Raw genomic sequence first — 19,112 nt, forward strand, 5'->3', positions numbered from 1 at the left:
ATAGTTAAAAGTTAAATTTATTTTATATTTATAAAAAATCTAACTTTAACTAATCAAGAATGCTCTGACACGTCTAAACCAAAAAATCAAAGACAACTCGTATAAACGGATACAGAAGAAGAAAAGGATGGAAGGATAGAAAATACACAGCACGTTAAGCACAGATTATCTAAATGAAATGTGAAAATTCACTGTTCATTAGTAGCGATAGCCGCTTATTATAATAGGTAGAATAGATAGATATCTCCAATCTGATGCCCAGAATTCTACCTTATAACGGACCAGAAAGTCTCACATTTCCCTCCGTCTTCTCTAAGATTCCAAAACCTAGAACTTTCTTCACTGATTGACTTCAAGAAACAAGAACATGAGTGTCGAACCTTTTAACAGGTACACTCTCCTGAAGTCTGAGGTTTTCCCCTCCTCAAAATTTGCCAGAAAATATATTCGTGTCAATTTTTTTTCGAGGTTTACGTTAAGCTTCTTTTCTTGTATGGATGAATTGAAAAAGGCTGGTGAAGCTCGCAGCAAGAGCATTCTACGATGACATAACGACGAAAGGGGATAATCAACCCAAAACGGGTCGAAGTGACGACAGAGGCATCGCCGTCGTGGTGCTCGATGCACTCACTAGGTTCAGCCCCACTTTTGTTTGCTTCATAATTTATTGAGATCATGTTTTCTGTTTGTTTTTTTTTTTTAAAGAAACATGTGTTCCTCTTATGGGGCATGCAATAGTTTCGAGATTGGAACTAAAATTTAAGGAATTTAAATCTAAAAAGATGTTCAGATGGAACCTGAAGGTAAAGTGCACCAAATTGCTTCCAGATGGGCATTTTAGAAAATTTGAAGCAATTCTTTTTTTGTTGTTGCTGCGTTTTTTTATTTGATTCCCAGACGTCAATGGGTAAGAGAAGAGGATTTGGCCAAGGACTTGAAATTACGTTCGAAACAGCTTCGTCGAACCTTACGAAAATTCGAGGAAGAAAAACTGGTTACCCGAGATCATAGGAGAGAGGTCGGTATTGATTTTAGCTCATTTGTTTACTTTCGTGTTGATAAAAATACATTCGGCAAGTAGTTGTATAATATTGGGAAGCATGGCATTATTCCCATAGAATTAAGACCATCCAACATGCATACATACGGCTATATATGTGTGTGTTTATATTTTTTCTAATATTCATATTTTTATGTATATGTTAGTTTCGGTAAAGTTTAACTGAAGTGAAAAGTGAGATGATTAAGCAAGTTCTTACAAGCGATATCGATGGTTTACGACCTCACATTACGTTGGTGCTAAGTATGGTTTCCTGAATTTCTTCATAAAATCAAGGGAAAAAATGACCATAGTTGTCAGTTGAGGTTCTGAATCACGCTCTCCTTTCTAGATTTCTGTGCCTTTTTTAACTTTTAATCCTGCTACCAGACCTTGTTAACCACTCTTCTGATGTTCTTATAAATCCTAGCTCGATAAGCTCTGTCCTTGCCTATATCAAATTTCAACCCTGGCATCACAATCGCTTGGAAAAGCCTCTAATAATCTCTTGGAAAAGCCTCTAATAATGTTTGTAGTTAGTGTGCACAAACCCCAAATATCAATTTTGGAGCTGTGGACATGTATTAGAACACCAAAGCATGTCTATTTATTTATATTGGTTACATAAATGCTTTTTTCCCAAAACAATTTCAGGCCAGCCACTTTTAAAACTCCAAATCACAGCCAACAATAATATTTACATGTCCCATAATTTACCATCACCCTGACTGCAAAGAAAAAAGGAAAGAAAAGAAAAGAAATACACCCAATTTTCTACACACAATAATCCATCATCCATATTATGTGCAGGTCTTACACAGGTATTAGTATTCTTTTGGTTTTGCTAGAACACTTTTGTTTACCAACCACTAAAAAGAAAGCAGCTTTTCTTGTAGTTTTATCTGCTCTCAGCCATGCTTTGTTGCAGCTTCGCACTTTTCATTCTTGAGTTCATGCATAGTAGCTGTCATATTGGGTTCCCTTTTTTAAGCCCTAAGTGACTTACTGTGATTGCATGGAGGAAATATATGGTTCTTCTTGTTAGTTGAAGATATGCATCAATAAGTTGGCTCGTTTGTATGAAGTATAAATCATTCAATTAGATATATTCTACCACAGACTGCTAAAGGAGCAAATATATTTAGTGCTGCTGTAGCTGCCACAGTTGCTGGTCAACAGACAGCACAAGCGGGGGAGGAAAAGATTAAGATGCACACTCACTCATACTGTTGCCTTGATTATGCTCAGGTTTCTTCCCCATTCTCTCTCTCTCTTAATTTTGTTGTTTGTAAATGCATGTTTAGCTACTTGATATAGATGAAAATGCCACATGAACCTTTTCCTTGTTCTTCAACCTTCATTATATGGTTAATCATATGTTGACCAACTTCTGGCTTTGCTAAGAGTCCTAAAGGAAAAATCTATTGCAGATATACGATGTGGTTAGGTACAGATTGCAGTGTATGAAGAAAAAACTGAAAGATGAATTGGAGAACAAGAACACAGTTCAGGAGTACATATGCCCTAAATGTGGGAAAAGGTCTCAATGACTGCTGATTTTCTTTTTTAAAATACTAAAGTCATACATGGACACATGAGCATGCCTATGAATTTATTTTCTGAGAACTTGTGCTTGAAATGTTTAGGTATACTGCATTGGATGCTTTGCGGTTAATCTCTTTGGATGATGAATATTTTCATTGTGAAAATTGTAATGGGGAACTTGTGGCTGAGAGTGACGCATTAGCTTCTCAAGAAGGAGGAGAAGGAGATGACAATGCGAGGAGGCAAAGGCGTGCAAAGTTAAAGGACATGCTTCAAAAGATGGAGGTTTAATTTTCTCATGGCTAACATATGTTTTGGATGTGATCTGTGATTAGGTAATTGTATAAAAGTTGTGATGTTTTGTTAGAAGTGGTTATACATTGTAATATCGGTATTGTTATCCAATTTTCATATGCTTACATTATTTACTTGCCAGAAAATTAATGATATTTCTTAAAGGACATTGTTTGCAAATTATTGCATGTATATTTGTGAGTTGGAAATTGTAAATATTCGCACTTCAACTTTGGGGTTTGGTGGTTCTGCTTATACGATTGTTACTAATCAAAAGAACTTTGGGTTTGGTGGTGCAGGAGGGGTAGCTAGGGGTGAATTTTAGGTTTAAATGTTATTAACTGAAAAAAAAAAAAAAAGAATGATAGAAGTGTCTACTTGGGCTATGCCTTTTGTTCTGTAATAAAATCCACAATTACTTGTTAAAAAATAAGATGACAAAAAGAAACCCCCTCGGGGTTTAAGCAATTTTATGAAGAGGAGAGTTTTTGTTTGGCGACCTCATGTTTTTTAATATTTGAAACCATTTCTGTTGTGATAGAATAGGGGTCTAAGAAGATTCCTCCACATGTTATAAGGGGCTATGCCTTTTGAGTTCTTTTTAATAAAATCTTCAATTGCTTGTAAAAAAATGTTAAGGTCTAGCTCATTGCTTGGGAATTATGTGGGTTATTTCTCTCTGGTAGTCTGTGGAGGCATTTGCAGATCCAAATTATTCTTTAAAATGGAACTGTCTAAGTAGGAAAATGTCATGTCTGAGGCTTGATTATCTGTATTAGTCATGTCAAAGCACTCCCAGAATATCCACGTGCTTTTATGTCGCACTTGTTGAAGATTACATATCACACATTTATCTAACGAATATAGAGCACCTGGTTACCTATTTAAGAAATTGTATTCTATTTTTTCAAATGTCGATTTGCCAATATGTTTTGGCCCACCCTAAACGGAATTCTTGGCCCTTGACAAAATCTTTTGTTAGTTATTAGATACTGTATTTGGAAGCTGGTGTGGAGTAGTGCTGCACTTTTAAATGAACTATGTATAAGTTTTCATTTATACATAAGGAAATGCAGTCCCTCATATTAAATTTGTAGCTTCAAGACTGTCCATCGTGCACAGTTTCTGTGTCTTCAAGATCTAGATAAGTAGTTTCATAGCAATTCATGCAACCCTCATGTTCTTTAACCATTTTTCTGGATATTATATTGTGTTGCCGTGTCTCTGTCTATCCTTTGTGTGTGTTTGTGTGCCCGAGCACACATGCATTGGCCTTCAGCATGATGTTGTGCAATTTTTTGCTGGCTATCCTACTAATCTTTACCGCATATGTCAGCTTTATGGGCTAGGCGACTTTCAATCTGTTTGTTATGATGGTTATTTAGTGGGACTTTTTGGGTCATTAGGGGCTTTTTGGGTCATTTTGGGCAAGGTGTTTTCTTGTATACATTCAGTGTACTTGGTTTCTCCTTTTGATATATATAATTTTTTACTTATCGAAAAAAAAAAAAATTTCTTGGGGTGGGGGGGGGATTAAGGCTTGTCTTCAAGTTGACTTGACATGCAATCTTTGCCAGTTATGGGACTTTTTATGTACCCATAAAAAAATTATGGTACTTCTTATGTATAGTACGTTCTCATTCTTTTCTGAATTAACAAAATGGAACAAGTGCAGGTACAACTCAAGCCTTTAGTGGAGCAACTTGGTAGAGTAAAAGACTTGCCTGTTCCTGAATTTGGTGGTCTTCAAGCATGGGAGGCTCAAGCAAGAGCTGCTGGTCGTGCAGCAAATGGTGATTCTAGTGCCATTGATCCTTCTAGATTTTCTCAGGTGCTGGGGTATGGTGGAACATCATTGCCTTTTTTCGGAGACACTAAGGTACCTTCTCCTCATATCTTTTTCCTTTTGTATGTCTGATTTTTTGGGGTTTGAGTAGGAGCACTAAAACCTTGATTGCTTATTTCTTTCTATTTCTTTTATAAATCAAACCTTCATTGTTTCTTGAGAGCATATTGTTGATATTATACTTATCATTTTATGATGTTGATATCATACTTTAAGTGCGTTATGATAAATTTTGTGCCTGTCAGGATTTCTGACCACATTAATAAGGCTTGCAATTATGATAGTGTGAACAGAAGATTCCCGATAGACCCAAATATACTTCTCACGGTTTCTCTTGATTTTTCCAATACTGGTATCTGAGTTAGGCTGGTTGATTTGCTCTAATGCTAGGCCAAATTGTCCAAAATGTGTCGGGACTTAATTCTTCACGAAGTTGTGATGAAATCCTTAGTAATGACTGATTTGTAAGCCATATAAGTTTGTCTTGTGGTCAAAAAAATGTCTGGGTTCTTAAGATCCTTACTATGAAGGAGATTTATTTCTTGTATAACCAGAATTTAATATTGTAACATGTAAAATACAGAGATATTCTCCTGAAGTGATTTTTATAACATAAAAAAATGCATACTCAAAGGTCTATGGTTATTAATTGTTGGGTGCGTAGCCCCTTAGTTTCATACTTTGAACATATCTATCACAAATGAATGTTTACGAATTACGAGCAGTTTATAGTTGGGTCTTGGCAGATTGAAGTTGACTTTTCTGGGGCTGAAGGCAGGCCAGATGATACTAAATCTGAAAATAAGAGTGCATCTCTGAAAGTTTTTGCCGCCATGGATGATCAAGGAAGGAATGAACCTGACAAAGGAGCAACAGGGAGAGGTCAAGCAGGAGTCAAAGATGGAAGGCAGCTCAGCATCTTTAGAATTTTCAGATGACAAGAAGTCAACTATCGTGAATGATGATAAGAAGAATGTACAGGTTCATGCAATAAGAAACATCTCAGAGAATCTAATAGTTTATTTCTTGCCTTGATCTGCATCATATTTTTCCTTACTCTCTTTTTTGTTTCTTGTTTTTATTTATACCAAAAAATATTTTGTTCTCCTCCCCCTTTTTCGTATTTTCATTTTTTTCTTCTGATTTCACTTCATTTCTACTTCTTGATTAATTGCTAGGATGAGTATCTCAAGGCTTACTATGCCGCCTTACTCAAGAAGCAGCAAGAGCTAGAAGAAGGTGCCAAGCAACAAGATGAATTGTCAAATGCACAATCCTTCAATGGTATCTCTGGCATGACTTCTAATCGCCAAGTTGGAATGAAATCGAAACGTGAGGAGGATGAGGGCGATGATGTGGAATGGGAAGAGGCTCCAGTTGCAGGTAATAACAATGTTATAATCTGTGTTCAATTCAAGTTATTTCTCTTTTTTTTATATTTTCTTATCTCATAAATAGTCAGTTAATGTCTATGTTAACAAAGAATTAATACAACATAATGGTATTCAATTTTTACTATTTTTAACTGTAAAGTTTCCATGTGATGTGTGTGAAGGAAGTGATCTGATGCAAATTATGACATCAATTGTTTAACAAATAGCAGTTTCATATGTAATTAAGGTGAAGGAGAAGTTTCATGAGCCAGTTAGGTTGTGCCAACCAATTGTTGACGTCAAGAAGTGTTTATCAATCGATAACAATTTACAAGCAGAAGCTTAATTGTATGGAAATAAAGACGGATCTTGTGTAGGATATTAGAAGGCATATGTAACAAAATTGAGGAGAAAGTGCCTTAAGATTGCTCAAGATATTTTGGTCATTTTATGCCGGGGGCAGTGACCTTCCCCTCAGCCTCTTGTTCACATGGGGAGGAAATGTCATTTGATGCCAGAGTAAAGGGAAAATGATTCTAGTTTTGAAAAAAGGGCAAGTTTCCAGGAAATAAGTTGGCACGCAACACCCTGATGTTGCATTTTAAGCAGCTAATTTGAGATACATCTTTCAATCTGCCATTATTGGTCCACTCATCTGCACAGGCACTTGCAAAAACAATTTCTGTATTAAAAAATATGGTGAATTAGAAAACTGAAATAAAATAAGAGAATAAGCTGTAGTGTGACACTGTGTAAGTTACCATTAGTTGGACCGAACAAAGTTCCATCTATGAGGTATTTTGCTGAAAAATTGACATCAGCGAAGAACGCTAATGTTGGGTGTTCATTGGTACGATGGTGTTAATGAAAATTTTAGTTTTTGTAGTAGTTTGTTTTTTATTGTATTGATTGAACAATAATGACTGACGTGGTTTGGTGGCCATTGACCGTATGTTTCCCATAATTTTTTACAGGCAATGCAAATGAGAATTACAAAGCTCATGACTTGAACATTCAAGCTGATGCTTTGGGAGACGACAGCGACGATATATACTGGGAGGAAGGTCCAAGAGAGTAGTGGATGGTTGGAAGAGAGTAGTTTTCTAGCCTAACAGGTAGATTGTCATGACTTCATTTTATCCGTTAGATGTGATTAGCATGTGGAATTTTTCTTCAACTCGGATTTTCCGAGTGTTGTTCAAGCGGTATGATGTTATTCCATAATTCATGACAGACCATTTTTTTTTTTTTTTTTTTTTGGGGGGGGGGGGGGTCTTTGGTTTTGCTTGCTTGGATTGGGGCTGGATAGGTTGTGACTGATAAGCAGTACAAAATCAGTGGCATTGCTGTCATTCAATGGATGTATAAAATACTCACATTTTTGTTTTAGCTTTGATAAATAACATGATTATTTTTCTAGATTATCACCTAGCTCGATCTTTATCCCTTGTTCTGCACTTACATGGGTTGTTCTTGTGTGGTTCAGTTGGGCCTAGCGATTTTCCAAATTCTGAGTCCGAGAATGTCTCGATGTGGGGCTAAACCGCAATGCATTCTGTCAGATAGTTTGAAAGCTTTGGCATCTTGACATATGCAGGGTTCGGTTTCCTGACGGGATTGCACGTTCAACTATGACTCTTAACGTTTATTACATTGGGCTTGGTCGTTAGTGTTCTTTCCCAACAAACAATGAAAAAGATTATATACCGTACAAATTTAAATGTTACAAACTTACATTATCGGAATAATACGAAATAATTGGTCTTATCTCATGATTGGCCATCTATTGCAAGAAGTTTAAGGTATGTACAGACTCAGCTTGAAAGTTTTAAATATATTATTTTTAAATAAGAAAATAGACTGTTAGTTTTAAATAAAAATCATTAATTTTAAAAAATGATCACAACAATAAAACTTTAATAATAAAAGAAGATAGTAGACGGTACAACTCTAGAGAGCAAGGCTTATGATTTGAAAATGATATAGATTATATAGACTCACGTTATTTTTTGATTGAAGATGTTTATGATTTGTGTTCTCACATCTCAAATATCAAAGAGAAATGATAGTTACAGTCGTGATTATGCAAGTACTGCAAAATTTAAAAAAAAATAAATAAATATAGAATCCGCATGAAAAAATAATAATAATAATAGTAGATCCTATTTTTTTAAAATGACTGTACGATACTTGCACATTTTACGACTGTGTGTAACATTACTTTTTCTCAAATAGGACAGACACATACTATTCTTCAAGAGAGAAGTTATACTTTTACACACCCTCCACAGGTTTAGTTTTAAATTTTTCTTGCTAGTATATCAAATCAACAGTATAAAATGAAGGTTCGATTGGTAAGTAAAATGTCACTTTTTCGAATGAGTTATTATTTTTTCAAGCTGATGTGTAGAGCATACCACCCATATAACTTAAATAATATATTATATTTTTTAATCACTTTATTAAGTATACTATATACATAGATTTAGGAATATAATTTATCTTAGCGGAAAGTGGATCCATTTAGACATAAACCACTTTTCAATTCAATTTCACAATTTCCTTGTGAGCCCAAGTTGCTGCTTCCTTACGTAGGACAAACAAATTCAGCCCAAAACCCAAACGACACTGTAAATATGAGATGGGCAGGATGGAGAAAATGCAAGTGAAGCGGACGGCCCAGTTTCGAGGTCCCTGACCTCTCCCACGTTTATAAACCCTCATTCGCCATCCAACCCTACATTTCTTTCTTTTCTTTAAGCAAAAACCCTACCTCGTGACCGCGCCTCGCCGCCCATTGCCGATCCCATGGGTACTCTCTCTCTCTCCTCTCTCTGCAACGTTACATTCAGTTTCATTACTAGAAATCAAATCTCTCTCTTTCTCTCTAAGTAGAATCAGTTATTTCTTTCGAATTTTGTTTCTTTGTTTTGTGAGACACTCGTTACTCGGAAGCTCTTTGGTTCTCCTTTTTGTGATATTTTTATATTTCTCTTGATTAGCAGATTAAGGTTCAGGGTTGTGGTTTATGTTGTGCTCATTTTTGGGAATATGTTCAAGGAACTCGTTGACTGGGGCGCATGGCTTATAAGAGGCTATTTTTAGTTTCTGGTGTTTGGAAAAATGGAAATCTTACAGATCTGACAATCTTGCATTTGATAATTATTTCTAAACATTGTCCTATAAGTCTAGATCCATTTTTATTCTCAAATACACCTGATCGGGTATGAATGAGGGTTTACATAAGATGTATTGAGCCTATTGTGCTCACAAATTATATATACTTGTTCTCTGACCGGCTGCATAAAGGGTTCTGAAAACATATGTTGTGCTAGCTTCTGCGATTTATTTTTCTAGGAAAGTGGATGCGTCTGGTTTTGTATACTTTTATGAACCGAGCAGATGGTCAAAACGGATGGTGGCTTTTATAATTTATATGCTATTATGAAGCATAATTCGCGGTATATTATTATTATTTTTTTGTTTGGAAGCGTAATAGATGGAATAGCATTATTTTATTTTTATGGTTTTGGTGACAATAGGGGCTTATAAGTACGTGTCAGAGCTATGGAGGAAGAAGCAGTCCGATGTGATGAGGTTCCTGCAGAGGGTGAGGTGTTGGGAGTACCGCCAGCACCCTTCCATTGTTCGTGTTACCCGGCCAACTCGCCCTGACAAGGCTCGCCGGTTGGGTTACAAGGCAAAGCAGGTGACAATGACTTTAGGTTCTTTGTAGAGATTCTATTCGCCCTACGCCTGAAATATGCTTTATAAAAAATTCTGAGAGAGCTATTAGCCGATATTAAGAGGTTTATGGTTCTAGCTTAGACAAATTGTTCATTATAGAAAAATAGTCTATACAGTTTGTTGTCTGTTTCTTTTCCTCTCTAGCACTCTACAGGACTAGGGGCTTGTATTGAATCCCTCTGCAGTCACAAGAACATGAAAGTGATCTATCTAATTATAAACGGTTTACAATGCAGAGTAGTTTAATACTGGTTGAGCTACATCTTTATTGGTTTACATTTCTCCGTTGGGTATACTATTGTGACAAGTTGTGATAAATTTTCTGTCGATCATCTGACCGTGCAAGATATCTTTCTGGATCTTGCTTTTGTCTCAACTAAATTGATAAATTGCTGGCCGTTTGGGGAGTAAGCTATGATTCTAACAATGACTTGTGAGGTTGTGAATTTTAAATATGGAAGGTGAGGCATGTTCTGTAAAGAAAAAAATACTTCTATTTACTGGCCACGAATCTGCTGCATGATTTTTTTTCACCTTTATCATATGTGAATTATATTAAGTGGGCACTCACATAAAGAATTTCATTGATGAATCTTTATCAATGATGACTTGTTTGCAGGGTTATGTAGTTTATCGTGTTCGTGTTAGGCGTGGTGGTCGGAAGAGGCCTGTTCCGAAGGGTATTGTGTATGGGAAGCCCACAAACCAGGGTGTAACTCAACTGAAGTTTCAGCGCAGCAAGAGGTCAGTTGCAGAGGAACGTGCTGGCCGGAAGCTGGGAGGTCTCAGGGTTGTGAATTCATACTGGCTTAATGAGGTTAATTGCCTATTCTATCCATTCCTTTTTTATTGTATTTTTAGCCGTTGCTTGGAGTGATGTCTTACTTATTCTGATGTATTGCTGTTTTTTCCAACACAGGATTCAACTTATAAGTACTATGAGGTGATTCTGGTTGATGTTGCGCACAATGCCGTCCGAAATGACCCAAGAATCAACTGGATCTGCAATCCCGTCCACAAGCACAGGGAGCTTCGTGGTCTTACTTCTGCTGGGAAAAAGTACAGGGGACTGCGTGGAAAGGGACACCGCCACCACAAGCAACGACCTTCTCGCAGGGCTAATTGGAAGAGAAACAACACCCTTTCTCTCCGACGCTACCGTTGATCCTAGTTACTTCTCGTGTTTTCCATCATTTTCTGGACATTTACTTGGAGGAAACATTAGTGGTTATTTGGAGTTTGAAATTTTGGAGATTGAAATATTTGAAATCGTGTTCTAAGTTAAAATTCTACCAAGTTGCTTGAGTTTTGGACTCTGCATATTATTGAGTTGCTTAATGCTTAACATATGTTTGCTCGTTCATTGCATGATTCTCAAGCTTTTGGCTCAAGTGGTTTGGTGTTTTAGCCATGTTTACTGGCATCCATTCGCTTCCGTCGGATCTATCAACTAGTCCTGAAGAGTTTTTGTTTTTCCAGCTAAACAACTGACTAACTTGCGTCAAACCTATTTAAAGGTGTCTTTAATAAATTATGGAGACTGTACATAACCTCTCAACGAATTTTAATCTCTCGACCAAACGTCGTCAGAAACACATTAAAATGTTGTGGTCATGTTGCCTTGACGGGAAGTGCCCTAGTGGCATGTCTTGGGAAAGCATTCCTTGTGAGTATGGGTGGAACCGATCCGATTCAGTTTGATTTTATATATCTTTTATAACCAAATGTATGTCGGTTTAGAAAATTTAATAACCGATACCGGATTGATTCATTACTAAAATTGAAATTTTCAATCTGATTTTTTCGATTTTACAAATTATCTATATTAATAATAATATGATATTTATATATACTAAACTATTAATTTTATAATATAATTACATTACTTTATAATAATTAACACAAACTAATATTGAATTTAAATGTAGTCTATATACGTTCTAGATCTTTTATACGAGTATATATGATTAAATGTGTAAAAATGTATTTATAAAAATATATTTATTATGCCAAAAATGTATTTATCATTGATATATATATATATATATATAATAAGTTTATAGTAATAAGTTAACATTAATATTTATGTTTAAAATTAAAATTTTCTGTTATATTAATTTTATATTATAAGATTAAAAATTATGTGTTATATCAAATGTTATATTAAAAATTATAAGATTAATGTTATAATACATGTTATATTAATTTGTTATAAGATTAATAGACTTCAATAATCATATTAGAATTTTATATTATATTAATTAGCAATTTAACATATAATATATATAATATAAATAAAAAAATTATATACAATATAAAAAATTATAAATATATATCGTTCCAGTTCGATTTAGACTAATTTTCAAAATATGAAAATGGGTACAGAACCGATTTAGGATCTATTTTGGTTTTTAAGAACCGATACCGCACTAGACTGCTTACAAGCTAGACTGAACCCACCCCTATTTGTAAGGAAAAATCTACTCATAGGCCGGTCTATGATCACACGGCACACGAATTTTTGGCAAACCGGGTCCACTTTTCTTCCTCCGGTCCATCTCAACTCTCCCTCCCCGAAAACATATTTCCCTCTCTCGACCAGAAATCAAGCTTCTCCCTCCCCAAAAACCATTTCCTCTCTCAAGCCTCTCCCTTTGAGATTCACAACCTCTCTCTAGAAAACCATTCCCTCTCTCAAACCATTCCCTCTCTTGACTACCACTACCACGACGAAAACTCGACCCCTCGAGCCAGATGTAGGACGGAGCTCGACCCCCAAACCCATGACAGACTGAGTTTGACCCCCAGAAAAGAGGCGGATCTCGACCGAGAGAGAGAGAGAGAGAGAGAGAGCGCTTCCTGCCGAAGTTCTTCACAAAGGCGATTTGGGTAATTTTTCTCCTACACCTAGGACATTGTCTGGACAAAGAGCCATAGTTGATGCTTTTTCCATTGTCTGTACTCCTACACCTACGTAAGTTGTTTCCATTTGTTCTTTGCTGTTGATGGAGTTCTTTTGACAAAATGACCACTTTCTTTGATAAGGTGTCCTCTTTTCCTTATTTTATCATGGAGTTCTTTGCTGTTCTTAGACATATTCGTGAACCATTTCTCCGCAAAGACACATATTTGTGGTAAAGTGTTTATAACGCCTCTCATATACTGGATGTTGAGTGTTATGGTGACCATTATAAATTAGCTTTTCCTCCTAAAATCTTCTTCGTAATCTCATATCTGCTATTAATATTTGGTTGGAGCTGAAACACTAGGAACTTCATTTTTCATTTCATTTGGTTGGAGCTATTAATATTCGTGAAACACTAGAAGCTGAAACACTTGAAGGTGAGATATTGTTCAGTTCAATTTCATTTTTGTTTCTAATAAGCACCTATAAGGAGGGAAAACTGCACGTCATGACTAACCAAATCCCAATTAAGAAGGTGCGATATTGATCAGTTCAATTTCATTTTCGTGGCTAGGTTCTCGTCGGCAGTCCCAGATGGTGGCAAACATGAAATGGCCGCTGTCGGAGGAAGAAGAGGCTGCTGGCGGGGGAAGAAGAATGGCGGAAGAACGTGGGTGTGGGGGGAAAATAAATTCGAAAGGGTATAATTTTAGGTTTAATTAAACGAGCGTTTAACATAAAAAATAAAAAATAAAAAAAAATGCCAGATCACCTTTCGTGTGCCGTATGAGAAAAAGTGGAAGGTGTATAGAATGACTCTATTTGTAATGCATGAATTGAATTTAATGCATGTATTGATGAGCAGAAGGTATTTTGTGCATTGAATCTAGTGGCGTACAATAGTTCGTCTTGTAATATTTTTGTCATTCTTGCTAGTAAGGTTATAATTGAGTCGAGTCAGCCGGTCTTTGGATTGCCGAGCTCAGCTTGACTCAAAAGACTTAAGTTCGAGCTTGAGATTTTTTTTCCAATCTTTGTTTGAGCTCAACTCAGTAAGTTAAGTTTTCAACTCGAGCTCAAGTTCAGCTGAAGTTGTTTATTTTTTAGTTTTTAAATAAAATTTAATAATTAAGAAATTAGATAAATAAAAAAAATTTAAATTTAATGAAAAATTTACAACTACCAAGAAGACCTTTTATTGAATTAGAAAATTGTAAAAAATTATAATAATTAATATGTAACTAGTTTATATTTATCTATAATAACCTTATATTATATGCCTATATAAATTATCAATACATATAAATAATATGATAGTATATATTAACATTTCATATACAGTTCCTATCAACTAATATAAGAAATTATTAAATCTTACCAACTAACTATTGTACAAATTAAATAGCTATGAAGAACATTCAATATATAGACATTAGTAATTAGGTTATATACTATATATTTAATTATAAAAGGTGTTATGCTTATATTATTATCCAATATATATATATATATATATATATACACACATTTATCAATGTATGAATGAGCTTTAATTGAGTTGAGCTAACGAGTCTACTTAAGCATAAACAGGCGGGTCTTAATGAACCTTAGCCGAGTCAAGTTGAGTTTAGCCAGATATGTGTCATTTACTAATCGAGCAGGTATCTGCTATAACAGGCGAGCTCTTTTTTTTTTTTTTTTTTTTTTCACGAGTCGAGTTTGATTCAATTTTAGCCGAGCGAGTATCGAACGGGCAATCAAACAGACTGATTCATTTACAGCCTTACTTGCTAGCAAGATACTACTTCAAATTTTGCCAAATTTCAGTTTAGGTTTGTAAGAAAAGTTCCAAAAAAAAAAAAAAAAAACCAACTCTACACAAACTTTTTTGAGAAGTGCTACAACTGTAAAGAGATTTTACAAAAGTCACTTCACTATCTCAACTCACTACTATTAATAGAGAACTCAACATCCAAACAGGACCCAATTTCGTTGGTTGTGTCCGTAGGTTTAAACGTATCTTAACTCTCAGGTGCACGAAGCATGGCAGCAGTCCACTTCTAATGCCAAGTTCCAACAACGCCAATACTCAGTTCCGAATACTCATTTCCTGGTCGATGCATCATCCCCAACTTCAGTGCATATTAATCATTCCCTCTCGCTAAAGAACAAATTTAGTTTGAGATGCTTTTGAACAGCTCCTCATCTTCTCCCGCTTATGGCAATTGACCCACAAAATATGCATACTAGCACTCAGAGAAGAGAGCATCCTCCAACAAAGTCTCTGTAGAAAGGAACAAATGATGTTATGCAGACACTGCACTTACCACAATCCTAGCGGGATAGCACTTTTTTTTTTTTGTCCATTCAGTTTGCTTCATGTAATTGCTGTTTCAATAGACCCTTTATACATAGTCTAGGCCTTGTTATTTCTATTTTCTAGTTAAATAGACTGCTGCAAGGTATGTAAATGACTAAGCCACTGATCCATTGCATCTTTGCCTGAAAAGAAATTGCAATGTCCACTCTCCTTACCATAACAACTCAAAACCAGCAATAATTCACCTGCAAGCGTTAAAGATGAGATGCAATTGTAACTTGTAAGCTATACAGATTAACTAAAAGCCTCATGACCCTTCATCTAACCTTTAGGTCAGGTTAACACATGCCATTTTAACTTCGAAAATTCTGCTCCAAGAATTTTTGAAAGAAGACATGCATACTACAAGATTCCACCGCTAGTGGAATTTCTGCGGAACCATGATATTACCCTTTTAGACTATATTGATGGCTGACAGATATCGAATCTTCGTTTTAGAATTTCTGAAGAGTTCTCCTTTCTTTCTAAGGCCATGCACTACCAATCAATCTGCCTTAATATTCCTCGCTACCATTCCAACATCCTATTCCACCATAATCAGATCATCTTGAGCTGTTAGACAGTGACTACAGACCCTGGACTCCTCTTGCAGCAACCTTAGATGTATGGCCACCCCATCTCTTACCACCAAACTATATTCCAGGACTCCCTCATCCCTACTTCTGCTGATTTTGAAAATTTTGGTAACAAATTTGGCATCATTGCCAGATAAGCAACATGGCAAAAGGTGATACTAGCTGTAGCAAACTTAGCAATTAAATGGGTGACTAACCTTCTATGAAATTGAGGAACACTGAGTCTCCACACACACCAAACACACTTGTCCTAGATTCCTTAACAACCGAATGCATGTTGCATCAATCAAATGCGAGACACATATATCCCAAAAAGTAAAACCTTTCAATACATTCCTATATAAAATCATTGTCATCTGATTGAAGTGGCAGCTCTTCTGATTTTGTATGATAACAATCAGTGAAGAATTGCCACAAACTATTATTAGCATTTCTTATGAAATGATACCAGACAGTTAAAGTTCCTTTACAATACTCCTAATGAAATTTCTCCCATGATGATCTGACTACCCAGTTTTAGGTCACATGCGTATCCACTTCATGTATCAATTGTGCACGCTACAGAAGCTAAATCTGGATTCTATTAATTACCACTCCACAGATTGAATCTAGTCTCAGCAGAGCTGAAAAAGAACCTAAGTATGATAGCTAATAATAAAATTATAAAAGAGATTCCTATAGGAAACCGCTAACAACTGTCAGCTCAAAATGCCAAGACATAAAGATGGACCAAATCTATCCTGGTATATGAAACTAAATGCATAATAAACATAAAATCAGCCCCATCATAAAATCCAACAAGAAAATTGATTTGAAGTGCACATGCCATTTGGTAAATACAATACTAGAATCCCGAACAACCAATACCATGAAAAAGAAGTTACTTTACATTTACTTGGAAGATCTGTTAAATCCTTTTACCTCTATTTTCTTCTTCATACATTACGACGTGTAAATCGAATCCAAAGCTCTCATTTTCAGTCTCTCTATATGAAAACTTTGTTCCTGGGGAAATAACATCACAACAGAATTATTCAAGTACATTTTTTTGATCAGTAGAATTATTCGAGTACATTAATTCCAATAGGGTGAAAATTAATATATTTTTAAATTCAAACAAATTTAATAGACCTAGATTTGAAAGATTTATACTTTGCATTAATCGCGGTCAACTGGTGGGTCTTTTTTCTTTTTTCTTTTTCAAATTCAATTTTCCTGTCATTTACACGCAACTCTCAGAACATTAAGATTTCAAATTCGTAATTCAAAACATGGATCCAATCGATATACACTCAGAAATCGCAGGGTTCTCCACCAATATGAATAACAATGTGGTCGATAAAGAAAACAAAAAAAGACCAAAAAGGCACACCTACGTCTGTTTGGAGTAAGAGGAAGAGGATGAGGAGACACGCTTGTTTCGGAACATCATATATCCGACGGGAAATACAACTCCGATCATCATGATCACCGCTCCGATTATGTACCTCACCGGGCTCGGCGGTTCCACCTCCATCAACCTCCTGAACTGCACCCATCCACACACGATCAAAACCCAAAATAATTTAACAATTTACCTTAATTTCCTTAATTTTCAGAGTGTCAGTGTGTGCGTGCGCGAGAGAGATCTAAGTGGGCGAGAGAGATCTAGAAGCTTACGAGCATTTTTGGATGATGAAGCTACAAAAGGCAAAAGGGAACGTTTCGATGCGGCCGCGTTTGTCCTAAGACTCCTAATACGGAGAGATCTCCATGGATTCAGTTCTCTCCTATGAGATCGGTCCGGTGTGGGTGAGGTTTCTTGAACGCCCGCGTTTCGGCAGCGTACCAAAGGTTGGACCGAATCGGGCCTGGATAATCTCCAATGCAACGTGACAGACGTGTTGAAATCATTAAAATAATATTTAATAAATTTTGAATAAAATCTTTTGATTGGTTTGGGATGGCATGAGAATTTTGTAGATACAGAAATGAGGTATCTACAGAATTTATTAAATTCGGTTCTCTCCTATGAGAATTTTGAGTTAAAATAAAAAAAAATTTCATAGATATCGAGAAGGAAAATTTTATATATTATATTACCATCTAATTTCATCATATTATGTAAAATGTGATATATTTGTCATCTAAACCCCCGGCATCAATAACAAGTGTTTCAAAATTTTTGTTCATTCGAATACCTGCTCTGTCATTTAAATCGAGCATTCTTTGATTGTATTCATTTAAACATTTGTGACTTCTAAAAAATCTAGAGTTCTATAGGCTGACAGTACTATGACTGTAAGTATTCTTAGCAGTTGTCAAAATTCATACATCCTTTTTGTCCAAGTGAGCATTTACATTCGCTTTACAATCCGTTTTAATTGTTGGTCGTGACTTTGAGATATTATTGTGGCTTGGATGGTACTTGTCGCCATGTGCACACCCAGTTGTCACATATTTCGCTTTCTCATATGCCTCCCTCTTCGTCCTTTGTGTGATAACACTAAAACTCAGTTGCTTGGCATATTGCTTATAATATGCCAAAAGTTCTTTATCAGTGACGAACTCCATATCAAGTTTTAGCTCTTCAACTCGTTTATCATTATCTGATACTTAATTAGTCTCATCAGCCTCAGCCTCTTTATTTACGTCCGACGAAATTTCTGAAAATGAATGTTTTGTATTAGAATTTATATTATATATACTGGATGTTTACTAATTTGGTTAAAAGTCTAATACTGTTAGTTAGGTGATGGCTCTGATCAGTTGTGTGTTATGTACTTTCAAAATTCTTTTCACTTTCAGCACTCAATGGCAATAGTACAGTTGATGATTCACTTACTAATTAGGGAGTCTTTTTAGATCTTGTTAACTCCTTCAGATTACTCGACGAAGGATATGGAGTAGTTGATCCGAAATGTGGCATTGATGGAGATTATAATGAGGCACGATATTCAAACAAATTCAATGCATATAACAAAAAAAACAAAACTAAAAAAGTTTAAAAGGAATATACCTGTAAGGTATGTTGAACTCGTGTGGACTCTTCCAGATTACTCGACGGAGGGTAGGGCATCGTTGGTCCAAAAGGTGGCATCAACGGATACTGTAATTAGGCACGGTGTTAAAACATCTCAAATGCATATAAGAAAAAGAACTAAAAAAGTTTAAAATGAATATACCTGGAAGGTATGTTGAACTCGTGTGGACTTCTCTAGATTACTCGACGAGGGGTAAGGCATTATTGGTCCAAAAGGTGGCATCGACAGAGGCTATAGTTAGGCATGTTGTTAAAACATCACAAATGCATATAAGAAAAAAAAAACTAAAAATGGTTTAAAAAAAATATACTTGGCTACCCGAAGTGTGTATATGTGAATTTAGATATGCATTTTGAGGCATGATAAATGGTGGGTAGTATGGATT

General features: G+C 35.6%; 3 protein-coding genes across 4 annotated transcripts; 2 read left to right on the top strand and 1 right to left on the bottom strand.

Annotated features, from left to right (window-relative positions):
* Nucleotides 1-268: 268 nt before the first annotated feature.
* Nucleotides 269-7,892, top strand: LOC121236962 (general transcription factor IIE subunit 1-like). Its single transcript, XM_041133488.1, is given in 12 exon segments — nt 269-390; nt 512-634; nt 898-1,018; nt 2,159-2,287; nt 2,470-2,579; nt 2,686-2,869; nt 4,554-4,757; nt 5,471-5,548; nt 5,550-5,705; nt 5,903-6,107; nt 7,072-7,212; nt 7,584-7,892. Coding segments are annotated over 11 exon segments (1,437 nt in total). The 5' UTR covers nt 269-367; the 3' UTR covers nt 7,176-7,212; nt 7,584-7,892.
* An 893-nt stretch (nt 7,893-8,785) lies between these two features.
* LOC121236964 (60S ribosomal protein L15-1) lies at nt 8,786-11,212 on the top strand. Its single transcript, XM_041133492.1, has 4 exons — nt 8,786-8,909; nt 9,640-9,806; nt 10,464-10,661; nt 10,764-11,212. The coding sequence occupies exons 1-4, from the start codon at nt 8,906-8,908 to the stop codon at nt 11,007-11,009; spliced, it is 615 nt and encodes a 204-aa protein (XP_040989426.1). The 5' UTR covers nt 8,786-8,905; the 3' UTR covers nt 11,010-11,212.
* Nucleotides 11,213-14,688: 3,476 nt separating this feature from the next.
* Nucleotides 14,689-17,582, bottom strand: LOC121236965. 2 transcript variants are annotated; one of them, XM_041133494.1, is made up of 3 exons: nt 17,364-17,582; nt 17,077-17,232; nt 14,689-15,035 (listed from the first exon to the last, which is right to left on the bottom strand). In XM_041133494.1, the coding sequence occupies exons 1-2, from the start codon at nt 17,367-17,369 to the stop codon at nt 17,077-17,079; spliced, it is 162 nt and encodes a 53-aa protein (XP_040989428.1). In that variant the 5' UTR covers nt 17,370-17,582; the 3' UTR covers nt 14,689-15,035. The 2 variants fall into 2 exon arrangements, with proteins under 2 accessions (XP_040989428.1, XP_040989427.1); XM_041133493.1 differs by lacking the exon at nt 14,689-15,035 and adding an exon at nt 16,489-16,709.
* Between the last annotated feature and the right edge of the window lie 1,530 nt (nt 17,583-19,112).

The sequence above is a fragment of the Juglans microcarpa x Juglans regia genome, chromosome 6S (assembly GCF_004785595.1).
Source record: "Juglans microcarpa x Juglans regia isolate MS1-56 chromosome 6S, Jm3101_v1.0, whole genome shotgun sequence".
Taxonomy (NCBI): Eukaryota; Viridiplantae; Streptophyta; class Magnoliopsida; order Fagales; family Juglandaceae; genus Juglans; species Juglans microcarpa x Juglans regia.